Here is a 13903-nt window from a genome sequence, read left to right on the forward strand (position 1 = left end):
GTGTACAGTTTTGGTCTCCTAACTTGAGGAAGGACATTCTTGCTATTGAGGGAGTGCAGCGAAGTTTCACCAGACTGATTCCCGGGATGGCGGGACTGACCTATCAAGAAAGACTGGATCAACTGGGCTTGTATTCACTGGAGTTCAGAAGAATGAGAGGGGATCTCATAGAAACGTTTAAAATTCTGACGGGTTTAGACAGGTTAGATGCAGGAAGAATGTTCCCAATGTTGGGGAAGTCCAGAATCAGGGGTCACAGTCTAAGGATAAGTGGTAAGTCATTTAGGACTGAGATGAGGAGAAACTTCTTCACCCAGAGAGTGATGAACCTGTGGAATTCTCTACCACAGAAAGTTGTTGAGGCCAATTCACTAAATATATTCAAAAAGGCGTTAGATGTAGTCCTTACTACTAGGGGGATCAAGGGGTATGGCAAGAAAGCAGGAATGGGGTACTGAAGTTGCATGTTCAGCCATGAACTCATTGAATGGTGGTGCAGGCTCGAAGGGCCGAATGGCCTACTCCTGCACCTATTTTCTATGTTTCTATGTTTCTCAGTGTTTATCAAGAGTAAATAAAGGGAAACTGGTTTCAATGGCTGAAGGGTCAGTAACCAATGAGCACCAATTTAAGGTGATTGGCAAAACCACCAGAGGCGACAGGAGGTAAAACTGATTACGCAGTGAGTGGTGAGGATCTGGAACACGCTGCCTGATAGGGCGATGGATACAGATTCAATAGTCACCTTCCAAGGGGAATTGGATAAATACTTGGAGATTGAAATGTCAGGGATATGGGGGAAGAGCGGGGAGCTGGACAGAATGGATTGCTTTTCGATCGAGCCGGTGCAGACTCGATGGGCCGAATGGCCTTCTGTGCTGTGAGATTCTACAATTCTTAGATGAATTGAGGGGAAGCTGGATAAACACATGAGGGAGAAAGGAATAGAAGGATATGGTGATGGGGTGAGATGGAGGGGGGTGAGAGGGGGCTGTGGGCACGGAGCAGTGGGCCCAATGGCCTGTTCCTGGGCTGCACATTCCATGTAACTCTGTGCTCTGACTGGGACCCGTGTTGTGGCAGAGCAGATTTCAATCCGTCCCACAGTGACGTACTCCTGTCCATGACACAGCCTCGGACTCCCGCACACAGGTTAATCAGGCGCAATTCCCGGCTAATTCCCACCCTCCACCCCTCCACCTCCACTCACCTGGAGATCCTGAGGCCAATTACAGCATCTCCACCCCTCCCCTCAAGAAAATAAAGCACGATTTCCACCACCGTGGCTGCAGTGTGTACCATCTACAAGATGCACTGCAGCAACTCGCCAAGGCTTCTTCGGCAGCACCTCCCAAACCCGCGACCTCTACCACCTAGAAGGACAAGGGCAGCAGGTGCATGGGGAACACCACCACCTCCACGTTCCCCTCCCAGTCACACACCATCCTGACTGGGAAATATATCGGCCGTTCCTTCATCGTCGCTGGATCACAATCCTGGAACTCCCTCCCTAACAGCACTGTGGGAGCACCTTCACCACACGGACTGCAGCGGTTCAAGAAGGCGGCTCACCACCACCTTCTCAAGGGGCAATTAGGGATGGGCAATAAATGCCGGCCTGGCCAGCGACGCCCACATCCCGGGAATGAATATACAAAAACGTTGCTCCCTGTGCTGCGGTTTCTCCGCCAATCGTCACTCACCGTTAGACCTTGGAACCTCTTGTTCTCGGCGATGTGAAAGCAGGAATCGTGGGAGATTATCTTTATGTGTTTCACCTCATTGTTGTACCTGGCGAGAGATTGAGAAACGGACGTGAGGCCGACTGGGTCTGGGGAAGGTGCAACAATAGCCTCACTCTGAGACCACACCTGGAGTACTGTGTACAGTTCTGGTCTCCTTCCCCACGGAACAGAGGGAGTGCAACGAAGGTTCACCAGACTGATTCCTGGGATGGGGGGGATTGTCCGATGAGGAGAGATTGAGCAGACTAGGCCTGTATTCTCTGGAGTTTAGAAGAATGAGAGGTGATCTCAGTGAAACATATAAAATTCTTACAGGGATTGACAGGGTAGATGCAGGGAGGGTGTTTCCCCCCGGGCTGGGGAGTCTAGAACCAGGGGTCACAGTCTCAGGATAAGGGGTCGGCCATTTAGGACTGAGATGAGGAGAAACTTCTTCACTCAGAGGGTGGTGAATCTTTGGAATTCTCTGTCCCAGAGGGCTGTGGAGGCTCAGTCACTGAGTATATTCAAGGCCGAGATAAATAGATTTTTGAATATTAAGGTGGATCAAGGGATATGGGGATCAGGCGGGAAAGTGGAGTTGAGGTCGAAGATCAGCCATGATCTCATTAAATGGCGGAGCAGGCTCGAGGGGCCGAATGGCCGACTCCTGCTCCTATTCCTTATGTTTTTATGCTCTGCAAAACTGTTAATCAGCCTTCCACTACCTCACACTAGTCTCCAAGGGAATTACATGGCATATCCTGCACAGAAACAGGCCATTCGGGTCAACCAGTCTGTGCTGGGGTTTATACTCCACACCAGTCTCCTCCCACTCCATCTGCCTCATCTCAGCCTTTCAGCCGATCTTTCTATCCCCCTTTCTCTCGTATGCTCATCACGCTTCCTCTTGAAAGCATCGAATCTCTTTGCCTCAACCGCTGCCTGTGGTAGCGAGTCCCACACTCTAACCATTCTCTGAGTGAATGTCACCTCCTCTCCCTGTCGGATTTATTAGTGACTATCTTGTATTCATGGTCCCTTGTGTTAGATTCTCTCACTAGTGCCAACATTCTCTCCACATCTACCGTCTTAACATAGAAACATAGAAAATAGGTGCAGGAGCAGGCCATTCAGCCCTTCTAGCCTGCACCGCCATTCAACGAGTTCATGGCTGAACATGAAACTTCAGTACCCACTTCCTGCTTTCACGCCATACCCCTTGATCCCCCGAGTACTAAGGACTTCATCTAACTCCCTTTTGAATATATTTAGTGAATTGGCCTCAACTACTTCCTGTGGTAGAGAATTCCACAGGTTCACCACTCTCTGGGTGAAGAAGTTTCTCCTTATCTCGGTCCTAAATGGCCTACCCCCTATCCTTAGACTGTGACCCCTGGTTCTGGACTTCCCCAACATTGGGAACATTCTTCCTGCATCCAACCTGTCCAAACCCGTCAGAATTTTAAACGTTTCTATGAGGTCCCCTCTCACTCTTCTGAACTCCAGTGAATACAAGCCCAGTTGATTCAGTCTTTCTTGATAGGTCAGTCCCACCATCCCGGGAATCAGTCTGGTGAATCTTCGCTGCACTCCCTCAACAGCAAGTATGTCCTTCCTCAAGTTAGGAGACCAAAACTGTACACAATACTCCAGGTGTGGCCTCACCAAGGCCCTGTACAACTGTAGCAACACCTCCCTGCCCCTGTACTCAAATCCCCTCGCTATGAAGGCCAACATGCCATTTGCTTTCTTAACCGCCTGCTGTACCTGCATGCCAACCTTCAATGACTGATGTACCATGACACCCAGGTCTCGTTGCACCTTCCCTTTTCCTAATCTGTCACCATTCAGATAATAGTCTGTCTCTCTGTTTTTACCACCAAAGTGGATAACCTCACATTTATCCACATTATACTTCATCTGCCACGCATTTGCCCACTCACCTAACCTATCCAAGTCACTCTGTAGCCTCATAGCATCCTCCTCGCAGCTCACACTGCCACCCAACTTAGTGTCATCCGCAAATTTGGAGATACTACATTTAATCCCTTCGTCTAAATCATTAATGTATAATGTAAACAGCTGGGGCCCCAGCACAGAACCCTGCGGTACCCCACTAGTCACTGCCTGCCATTCCGAAAAGTACCCATTTACTCCTACTCTTTGCTTCCTGTCTGACAACCAGTTCTCAATCCACGTCAGCACACTACCCCCAATCCCATGTGCTTTAACTTTGCACATTAATCTCCTGTGTGGGACCTTGTCGAAAGCCTTCTGAAAGTCCAAATATACCACATCAACTGGTACTCCTTTGTCCACTTTATTGGAAACATCCTCAAAAAATTCCAGAAGATTTGTCAAGCATGATCTCCCTTTTACAAATCCATGCTGACTTGGACCTATCATGTCACCTCTTTCCAAATGCACTGCTATGACATCCTTAATAATTGATTCCATCATTTTACCCACTACTGAGGTCAGGCTGACCGGTCTATAATTCCCTGCTTTCTCTCTCCCTCCTTTTTTAAAAAGTGGGGTTACATTGGCTACCCTCCACTCGATAGGAACTGATCCAGAGTCAATGGAATGTTGGAAAATGACTGTCAATGCATCCGCTATTTCCAAGGCCACCTCCTTAAGTACTCTGGGATGCAGTCCATCAGGCCCTGGGGATTTATCGGCCTTCAATCCCATCAATTTCCCCAACACAATTTCCCGACTAATAAAGATTTCCCTCAGTTCCTCCTCTTTAATAGACCCTCTGACCACTTTTATATCCGGAAGGTTGTTTGTGTCCTCCTTAGTGAATACTGAACCAAAGTACTTGTTCAATTGGTCTGCCATTTCTTTGTTCCCCGTTATGACTTCCCCTGATTCTGACTGCAGGGGACCTACGTTTGTTTTTACTAACCTCTTTCTCTTTACATACCTATAGAAACTTTTGCAATCCGCCTTAATGTTCCCTGCAAGCTTCTTCTCGTACTCCATTTTCCCTGCCCTAATCAAACCCTTTGTCCTCCTCTGCTGAGTTCTAAATTTCTCCCAGTCCTCAGGTTCGCTGCTATTTCTGGCCAATTTGTATGCCACTTCCTTGGCTTTAATACTATCCCTGATTTCCCTAGATAGCCACGGTTGAGCCACCTTCCCTTTTTTATTTTTACGCCAGACAGGAATGTACAATTGTTGTAATTCATCCATGCGTTCTCTAAATGTCTGCCATTGCCCATCCACAGTCAACCCCTTAAGTATCATTAGCCAATCTATCTTAGCCAATTCATGCCTCATACCTTCAAAGTTACCCTTCTTTAAGTTCTGGACCATGGTCTCTGAATTAACTGTTTCATTCTCCATCCTAATGCAGAATTCCACCATATTATGGTCACTCTTCCCCAAGGGGCCTCGCACAATGAGATTGCTAATTAATCCTCTCTCATTACACAACACCCAGTCTAAGATGGCCTCCCCCCTAGTTGGTTCCTCGACATATTGGTCTAGAAAACCATCCCTTATGCATTCCAGGAAATCCTCCTCCACCGTATTGCTTCCAGTTTGGCTAGCCCAATCTATGTGCATATTAAAGTCACCCATTATAACTGCTGCACCTTTATTGCATGCACTCCTAATTTCCTGTTTGATGCCCTCCCCAACATCACTACTACTGTTTGGAGGTCTGTACACAACTCCCACTAACGATTTTTGCCCTTTAGTGTTCTGCAGCTCCACCCATATAGATTCCACATCATCCAAGCTAATGTCTTTCCTAACTATTGCATTAATCTCCTCTTTAACCAGTAATGCTACCCCACCTCCTTTTCCTTTTATTCTATCCTTCCTGAATGTTGAATACCCCTGGATGTTGAGTTCCCAGCCCTGATCATCCTGGAGCCACGTCTCCGTAATCCCAATCACATCATATTTGTTAACATCTATTTGCACAATTAATTCATCCACCTTATTGCGGATACTCCTTGCATTAAGACACAAAGCCTTCAGGCTTGTTTTTTTAACACCCTTTGTCCTTTTAGAATTTTGCTGTACAGTGGCCCTTTTTGTTCTTTGCCTTGGGTTTCTCTGCCCTCCACTTTTCCTCATCTCCTTTCTGTCTTTTGCTTTTGCTTCCTTTTTGTCTCCCTCTGTCTCCCTGTATAGGTTCCCATCCCCCTGCAATATTAGTTTAACTCCTCCCCAACAGCACTAGCAAACACTCCCCCTAGGACATTGGTTCCGGACCTGCCCAGGTGCAGACCGTCCGGTTTGTACTGGTCCCACCTCCCCCAGAACCGGTTCCAATGCCCCAAGAATTTGAATCCCTCCCTGCTGCACCACTGCTCAAGCCATGTATTCATCTGCGCTATCCTGCGATTCCTACTCTGACTAGCACGTGGCACTGGTAGCAATCCCGAGATTACTACTTTTGAGGTCCTACTTTTTAATTTAGCTCCTAGCTCCTTAAATTCTTTTCGTAGGACCTCATCCCTTTTTTTACCTATGTCGTTGGTACCAATGTGCACCACGACAACTGGCTGTTCTCCCTCCCATTTCAGAATGTCCTGCACCCGCTCCGAGACATCCTTGACCCTTGCACCAGGGAGGCAACATACCATCCTGGAGTCTCGGTTGCGTCCGCAGAAACGCCTATCTATTCCCCTCACCATCGAATCCCCTATCACTATCGCGCTCCCACTCTTTTTTCTGCCCTCCTTTGCAGCAGAGCCACCTACGGTGCCATGAACTTGGCTGCTGCTGCCCTCCCCTGATGAGTCATCCTCCCCAACAGTACTCAAAGCAGTGTATCTGTTTTGCAGGGGGATGACCACAGGGGACTCCTGCACTATCTTTCTTGCACTGCTCTTCCTGTTGGTCTTCCATTCCATATCTGGCTGTGGACCCTTCTCCTGCGGTAAGACCAACTCACTACACGTGATACTCACGTCATTCTCAGCATCGTGGATGCTCCAGAGTGAATCCACCTTCAGCTCCAATTCTGCAACGCGGACCGTCAAGAGCTCGAGGCGGATACACTTCCCACACACGTAGTCGTCAGGGACACCGGAAGTGTCCCCGAGTTCCCACATGGTACAGGAGGAGCATATCACATGACTGAGCTCTCCTGCCATGTCTTAACCTTAGATACCCTTAAATTGGTAATAACAATGTTATAGTTCACTTACTGATATAAAAAATAAAAGAAAAGCTACTCACCCAACACCAGCCAATCACTTACCCCATTGGCTGTGACGTCACTTTTTGATTACTTTCTACTTCTATTTTGCTTTCTCTCCCGCTGTAGCTGCACCAGTACGCTGGCTCTCGATCTCCCGCTGGGCTTTTGACAGGTCGCTCCCCTCTCACCAACTGCCGCTGGCTCTCGATCTCCCGCTGGGCTTTTGACAGGTCGCTCCCCTCTCACCAATTGCCACTGGCTCTCGATCTCCCGCTGGGCTTTTGACAGGTCGCTCCCCTCTCACCAATTGCCACTGGCTCTCGATCTCCCGCTGGGCTTTTGACAGGTCGCTCCCCTCTCACCAACTGCCGCTGGCTCGATCTCCCGCTGGGCTTTTGACAGGTCGCTCCCCTCTCACCAACTGCCGCTGGCTCTCGATCTCCCGATAGCTGAAATCTCTCAGTTCTGGTACCATCCCTGTAAACCATTTTTCCACTTTCGCCAGTGATTCTATGTCCTTTTTATAGTGTGGAGACCGGAACTCTGCACAGTGCTCCAAGTGTGGTCTAGCCCAGGCATATGGAGACCAGAATTGTACACGGTGCTCTAACCCAGGTATATGGAGACCAGAACTGTGCACGGTGCTCCAAGTGTGGTCTAACCCAGGTATATGGAGACTAGAACTGTGCACGGTGCTCCCAGTGTGGTCTAACCCAGGGAGCTTCTCGAGTGTTGTTGGAGCTGCACTCATCCAGGCAAGTGGGGAGTGTTCCATCACACTCCTGACTTGTGCCTTGTAGATGGTGGAAAGGCTTTGGGGAGTCAGGAGGTGAGACACTCGCCGCAGAATACCCAGCCTCTGACCTGCTCTTGTAGCCACAGTATTTATGTGGCTGGTCCAGTTAAGTTTCTGGTCAATGGTGACCCCCAGGATGTTGATGGTGGGGGATTCAGCGATGGTAATGCCATTCAATATCAAGGGACGGTGGTTAGACTCTCGCTTGTTGGAGATGGTCATTGCCTGGCACTTGTGTGGTGTGAATGTTACTTACCACTTATCAGCCCAAGCCTGAATGTTGTCCAGGTCTTGCTGCATGTGGGCACGGACTGCTCCATTATCTGAGGGGTTGGGAATGGAACTGAACACTGTGCAGTCATCAGCGAACGTCCCCACTTCTGACCTTGTGATGGAGGGAAGGTCATTGATGAAGCAGCTGAAGATGGTTGGGCCGAGGACACTGCCCTGAGGAACTCCTGCAGCGATGTCCTGGGGCTGTGATGATTGACCTCCAACCACCACAACCATCTTCCTTTGTGCTAGGTATGACTCCAGCCAGTGGATAGCCTCTGCTATCTACACCCTAATCTCTGTGAGTATGTGTGGGCGTACACCACCCAGACCTGGGCTTTTAGCCTTTTAGTTTTGCTAGTTTATTAATTTTTTTCTCCCTTTCTATCCCAACTGTGTTAATATTCTGTTTAAGCTCATCCTCCAGTGAATTGCCTATTTTGTCATCGAGGTGAGTTAGGCATCCAATACCAATGCCATTTCTTTCTCATTACCTGTGAGTTTATCTCACTTATTCTTTCCTGGCCAGTAAAGCAACGCCTCGATTTTAAAATTCTTATCCTTGTTTTCAAATCTCTTCATGGCCCTCGCCCCTCCCTATCTCTGTAACCTCCTCCAGCCCCACCCACCCCGAGATTTCTGCACTCCTTTAATTCTGCCCTCCTGACCATCCATGATTATAATCGCTCCACCATCGGTGGCCGTGCCTTCTGTTGCCTGGGCCCCAAGCTCTGGAACTCCCTCCCTAAACCTCTCCGCCTCTCTACCTCTCGCTCCTCCTTCAAGATGCTCCCTAAAACCGACCTCTCCTGCCCCAATAGCTCCTTATGTAGCTCGGTGCACAAATTGGTTAAATCTCATAATACTCCTGTGAAGCGTCTTGGGACATTTCATTACGTTAAAGGTGCTATATAAATACACGTTGCTGTTGTTGTCCCTGATTTAATTGTCGTGTTATTTCTGTACCTGTAGAGCAGCACCCAGACACATGACACACGGTTCACACCAAGGCAGCAGCGACTCACTTGACACTGATGGCGTATTCTCCCAGCTCCTTCACCCTGTGTCGGATCAGGAAGGTGCTATTTCCATGGTTGATCAGCTCGCTCTCTGCCTGCAGCCGGTCCATCGACCCTGCGTACCTGACCGACAACACAACGTCAATTAATGATTGGCCAGTTGGGGAGAAGCCTTCTGCAGCATCTTTCATCACCTCTGGACGTCCCAAAGCACTTCACAGCCAATGAGGTGCTTTGGACATTCACTCTCTGCTGTGATGTGAGAAACGCGGCAGCCAATTTGTGCACAGCAAGCTCCCACAAACTGCAGTGAAACAATGGCCCAATCATATGTTTTTAGTGATGTGGCTTGAGGGATAAATACTGGACAGGACACCCGCTCTTCTTTGAAATACGGCCACGGGATTTCTTACATCCACCTGAGGGAGCAGAAGGGGCCTCGGTTTAACAGCTCATCCGAAAAACGGCCCCTCCGACAGTGCGGCGCTCCCTCAGTACTGCCCCTCCGACAGTGCGGCGCTCCCTCAGTACTGCCCCTCCGACAGTGCGGCACTCCCTCAGTACTGACCCTCTGACAGTGCGGCGCTCCCTCAGTACTGCCCCTCCGACAGTGCGGTGCTCCCTCAGTACTGCTCCTCTGACAGTGCGGCACTCCATCAGTACTGACCCTCTGACAGTGCGGCGCTCCGTCAGTACTGCCCCTCCGACAGTGTGGCGCTCCCTCAGTACTACCCCTCCGACAGTGCGGCGTTCCCTCAGTACTGCCCCTCCGACAGTGCGGCACTCCCTCAGTACTGCCCCTCCGACAGTGCAGCGCCTGGGGGACCATTGGGGGAGTCACATGATCCACCGATAATGGAATGGTTGACCAATCACGGCGATCGATCTCCATCAACGAGTCTCCCACACACCCAGACACGCGGTGAGGAAAACCCCCGATGGGGGAAGAGCTTTGGGACCCAGAGACCCAAAGTCCCCTGTTCCCCCCGAGCTCGCGACACCCCCCCACACGGCACGTCCCCAATTACTCAGGTACTGGGGCACAACATGGCATTTTCTGGGTGAATTCTCTCTCGTTCACCTTTGAGTGAACCAATACTAACTGCTCCCACCGTCTCCCTCGAGAGCCCGTTCTATAGACTGACCACTCGCTCACTGAAATATTCTTTCCCCAGATTAGTTTAGAATTTGCCCTTCAAGCGCAGGTCGAGCCCCCGGGTCTCCTGTTGTGGACACGGTCAGTCAGCTGGGCAACGGGCGACAATATCCAGGCCCTAAAGGAGCAATCCCGCCCCAGATTGTCTATTTCCCCCCGCCCCCCTTTCGTCAGTTGCACAGCGATGTCTGTACGATTGGTACACGGCGCATCTCAAACACCAGCCCACCCTCCCGCCCTGATCTGCAGGGTTGGTCACACTGCTCCCGGGCAGGGACCCCTGGAGATCGCAGTCTGATTCCGTCCGTTCACAGGTTTCTTGCATCACATGTACCTACCAGGCAAATCCAGAGTAATCCACCCGCTTCGGAACCTGAGGACAGAGCGAGGAACATCAAACTGTTAGTGAATCGTAATCCGGGAAATCAGTCAACGTGACACCGAGTTGTGAGTGTGGCCCAGGGTGCAGTACCGGCCGGTGCCAGTGTCAGTGCCAGTGTCAGTGCCAGTGTCAGTGCCAGTGTGGATGTCGGTGCCAGTGTCGGTGTGGATGTCAGTGCCAGTGCCGGCGCTGGTGCCGGTGCCAGTGTGGGTGCCGATGGTGGTGCCAGTGTCGGTGCCAGTGTCAGCACCAGTGTGGATGTCGGTGCCAGTGTCTGCGCTGGTGCCAGTGTAGGTGCCAGCGTGGGTGCCGATGGCGGTGCCAGTGCCGGTGCCAGTGTGGGTGTCAGTGCCAGTGTGGGTGTCGGTGCCAGTGTCGGTGTTGATGTCGGTGCCAGTGTGGGTGCCAGTGTCGGTGTGGTGCCAGTGTCAATGTGGGTGTCGGTGCCAGTGTGGGTGCCAGTGTCAGTGTGGGTGTCGGTGCCAGTGTGGGTGTCGGTGCCAGTGTGGGTGTCGGTGCCAGTGCCAGTGCCCAATAGCTGATTGCCAGCACTGCTGATGACCCAATTATCAAGCAGGAACAAAGCTGAGTGTTTAGCTTCCACACGGCCCAATAATCTGAGTCACATTCCCCCCACCTTGTACCCACATCCCTTCAAAACCTTTCCCTTGCCGAGAGTGAATGATTAAAAACAATTCTACCTGACAAAATGAGCGTGACCGAGATGAAAGGAGTGTTCGACAGTGTGTGGGTATTCACATCCTGCCAATTATGGAATATTGTCAGATAACCAATAAGGGAATTAAGGGTTACGGGGAGCGGGCGGGTAAGTGGAGCTGAGTCCACGGCCAGATCAGCCATGATCTTGTTGAATGGCGGAGCAGGCTCGAGGGGCTAGATGGCCTACTCCTGTTCCTAATTCTTATGTTCTTTTATTATCCTACTCCTGCTCCCATTTCTTACGTTCTTATCCTGATTGGCCCGATGCAGGGTATTATGGGACGTTGCCCAAACATCCTTTACCTTGAATACAAGTTTGAGGACTAGTAAACGCTGACACATCTGGTTAATACTCGTCACTGAACGATGTTGATGATAAAACACGGGCCCTTACACAGTGTATGTGAGATATCGGTGCCAATACACTCACATACTGAGCTCCCCTTCAGGGGCTCACAACCCTAGTCTGCTCAGCCTTGGCTCCGCAAGACCAGACTGAAGTTCCCCGGGAGCTCCAGTGTGTTGTAACTTTTATCTGCTTAATTACGGGGACAAATGTGAGTCCCATATACCATCGTGGAATTGAGGGTAAATTATTGACCTGGTGAGGAAATTGGCTGAGCGGCAGGGGACAGAGAGTGGGGACAATTAGGATACTCTCATTGGCAGCTCGTGGCTAGTGGTATCCCGCTGGGATCAGTGTTGGGGCCTCAACTATTCACAGTATTTATTATCGATACAGATGAAGGGATAGAGAGCCACATATCTAAGTTTGCCGATTACACAAAGATAGGCAGCAGCGTAGGCAGTGTAGCTGGAAGTAAGAAATTACAAAGAGATATCAATAGATTCAGTGAATAGGCAAAACTGCGGCAAATGGATTCCAATATTGGTAACTGAGGGTTCATCCACTTTGGACCTAAAAAGGCTACTTTCTAAATGGTCAAAACCTGGAAACAGTGGAGATCCAAAGAGATTTAGGGGTCCAGTTACATAGATCATTAAAATGCCATGAACAGGTACAGAAAATGATCAAGGCGGCCAATGGAATGCTGGCTTTCATATCTACAGGACTAGAATACATGGGGGTAGAAGCTATACTGCAGTTGTACAAAACCCTGGTTAGACCACAGCTGGAGTTTTTAAGATATTAAGGGGAACAGATCGGGTAGATAGAGAGAGAAACTATTCCCGCTGGTTGGGGAGTCTGGGACTAGGGGTCATAGTCGAGGAATTAGAGCCAGACCTTTCACAAGTGAAATTAGAAAACACTTCTACACACAAAGGGTGGTGGGAGTTTGGAACTCTCTTCCGCAAACGACAATTGATACGAGATCAATTGTTCATTTTTAATTGGAGATTGATAGCTTTTTGTTAACCAAAGTATTAAGGGATATGGAGCAAAGGCAGGTATATGGAGTTAGGTTGTAGATCAGCCCGTGATCTCATTGTATGGCGGAACAGGCTCGAGGGGCTGAATGGCCTCCTCCTGCTCCGATGTTTCTATTATATTTTGTGTGTATGCTGTGGATACATGAACTCGTTCAGTGCAGAGATTATCTGTGACCATTTGTTGTTTATTACTCAGCGAACATTCCACAGGACTGTTGATCGGTTCTCTGTAACATTCGACATCGCGACTCACCATTGCGGAATGTGTACGAAGATATGATTGGATATTTTAAAAGCTTACTATAGTGATTGTATCGGGTACACTGATACTCACAGACAGTAGATGTCCAATGTATCAGACCAATCGTTTATTTTTTATTAATTCCCGGGATGTGGGCGTCGCTGGCATTGCCCATCCCTAACTGCCCCTTGAGAAGGTGGTGGTGAGCCGCCTTCTTGAACCGCTGCAGTCCGTGTGGTGAAGGTGCTCCCACAGTGCTGTTAGGGAGGGAGTTCCAGGATTGTGACCCAGCGACGATGAAGGAACGGCCGATATATTTCCCAGTCAGGATGGTGTGTGACTGGGAGGGGAACGTGGAGGTGGTGGTGTTCCCATGCACCTGCTGCCCTTGTCCTTCTAGGTGGTAGAGGTCGCGGGTTTGGGAGGTGCTGCCGAAGAAGCCTTGGCGAGTTGCTGCAGTGCATCTTGTAGATGGTGCACACTGCAGCCACGGTGCGCCGGTGGTGGAGGGAGTGAATGTTGGAGGTGGTGGAGGGAGTGAGTGTTGGAGGTGGTGGAGGGAGTGAGTGTTGAAGGTGGGGGATGGGGTGACAATGAAGCGGCTGCTTTGTCCTGGATGGTGTCGAGCTTCTCGAGTGTTGTTGGAGCTGCACTCATCCAGGCAAGTGGAGAGTGTTCCATCACACTCCTGACTTGTGTCTTGTAGATGGTGGAAAGGCTTTGGGGAGTCAGGAGGTGAGACACTCGCCGCAGAATACCCAGCCTCTGACCTGCTCTTGTTGCCACAGTATTTATGTGGCTGGTCCAGTTAAGTTTCTGGTCAATGGTGACCCCCAGGATGTTGATGGTGGGGGATTCGGTGATGGTAATGTTGTTGAATATCAAGGGACGGTGGTTAGACTCTCGCTTGTTGGAGATGGTCATTGCCTGTCACTTGTGTGGTGTGAATGTTACTTGCCACTTATCAGTCCAAGCCTGAATGTTGTCCAGGTCTTGCTGTATGTGGGCACGGACTGTTTCATTATCTGAGGAG

General features: G+C 49.9%; 1 protein-coding gene across 2 annotated transcripts in view; it reads right to left on the reverse strand.

The window, feature by feature from the left end:
- The window catches only part of LOC139249760 (guanine nucleotide exchange factor VAV3-like), a 197619-nt gene that overhangs the window by 27648 nt on the left and 156068 nt on the right, over nt 1–13903 (reverse strand). For both annotated transcript variants that reach the window (XM_070872549.1, XM_070872548.1), the window contains exons 22-24: nt 10474–10508; nt 8986–9102; nt 1704–1791 (exon numbers count right to left, since the gene is read on the reverse strand). In XM_070872549.1, the coding sequence (XP_070728650.1) occupies nt 1704–1791; nt 8986–9102; nt 10474–10508 (240 nt within the window). The remainder of the gene's footprint in view (nt 1–1703; nt 1792–8985; nt 9103–10473; nt 10509–13903) is intronic.

Source organism: Pristiophorus japonicus, unplaced genomic scaffold (genome assembly GCF_044704955.1).
Source record: "Pristiophorus japonicus isolate sPriJap1 unplaced genomic scaffold, sPriJap1.hap1 HAP1_SCAFFOLD_331, whole genome shotgun sequence".
Classification (NCBI taxonomy): domain Eukaryota; kingdom Metazoa; phylum Chordata; class Chondrichthyes; family Pristiophoridae; genus Pristiophorus; species Pristiophorus japonicus.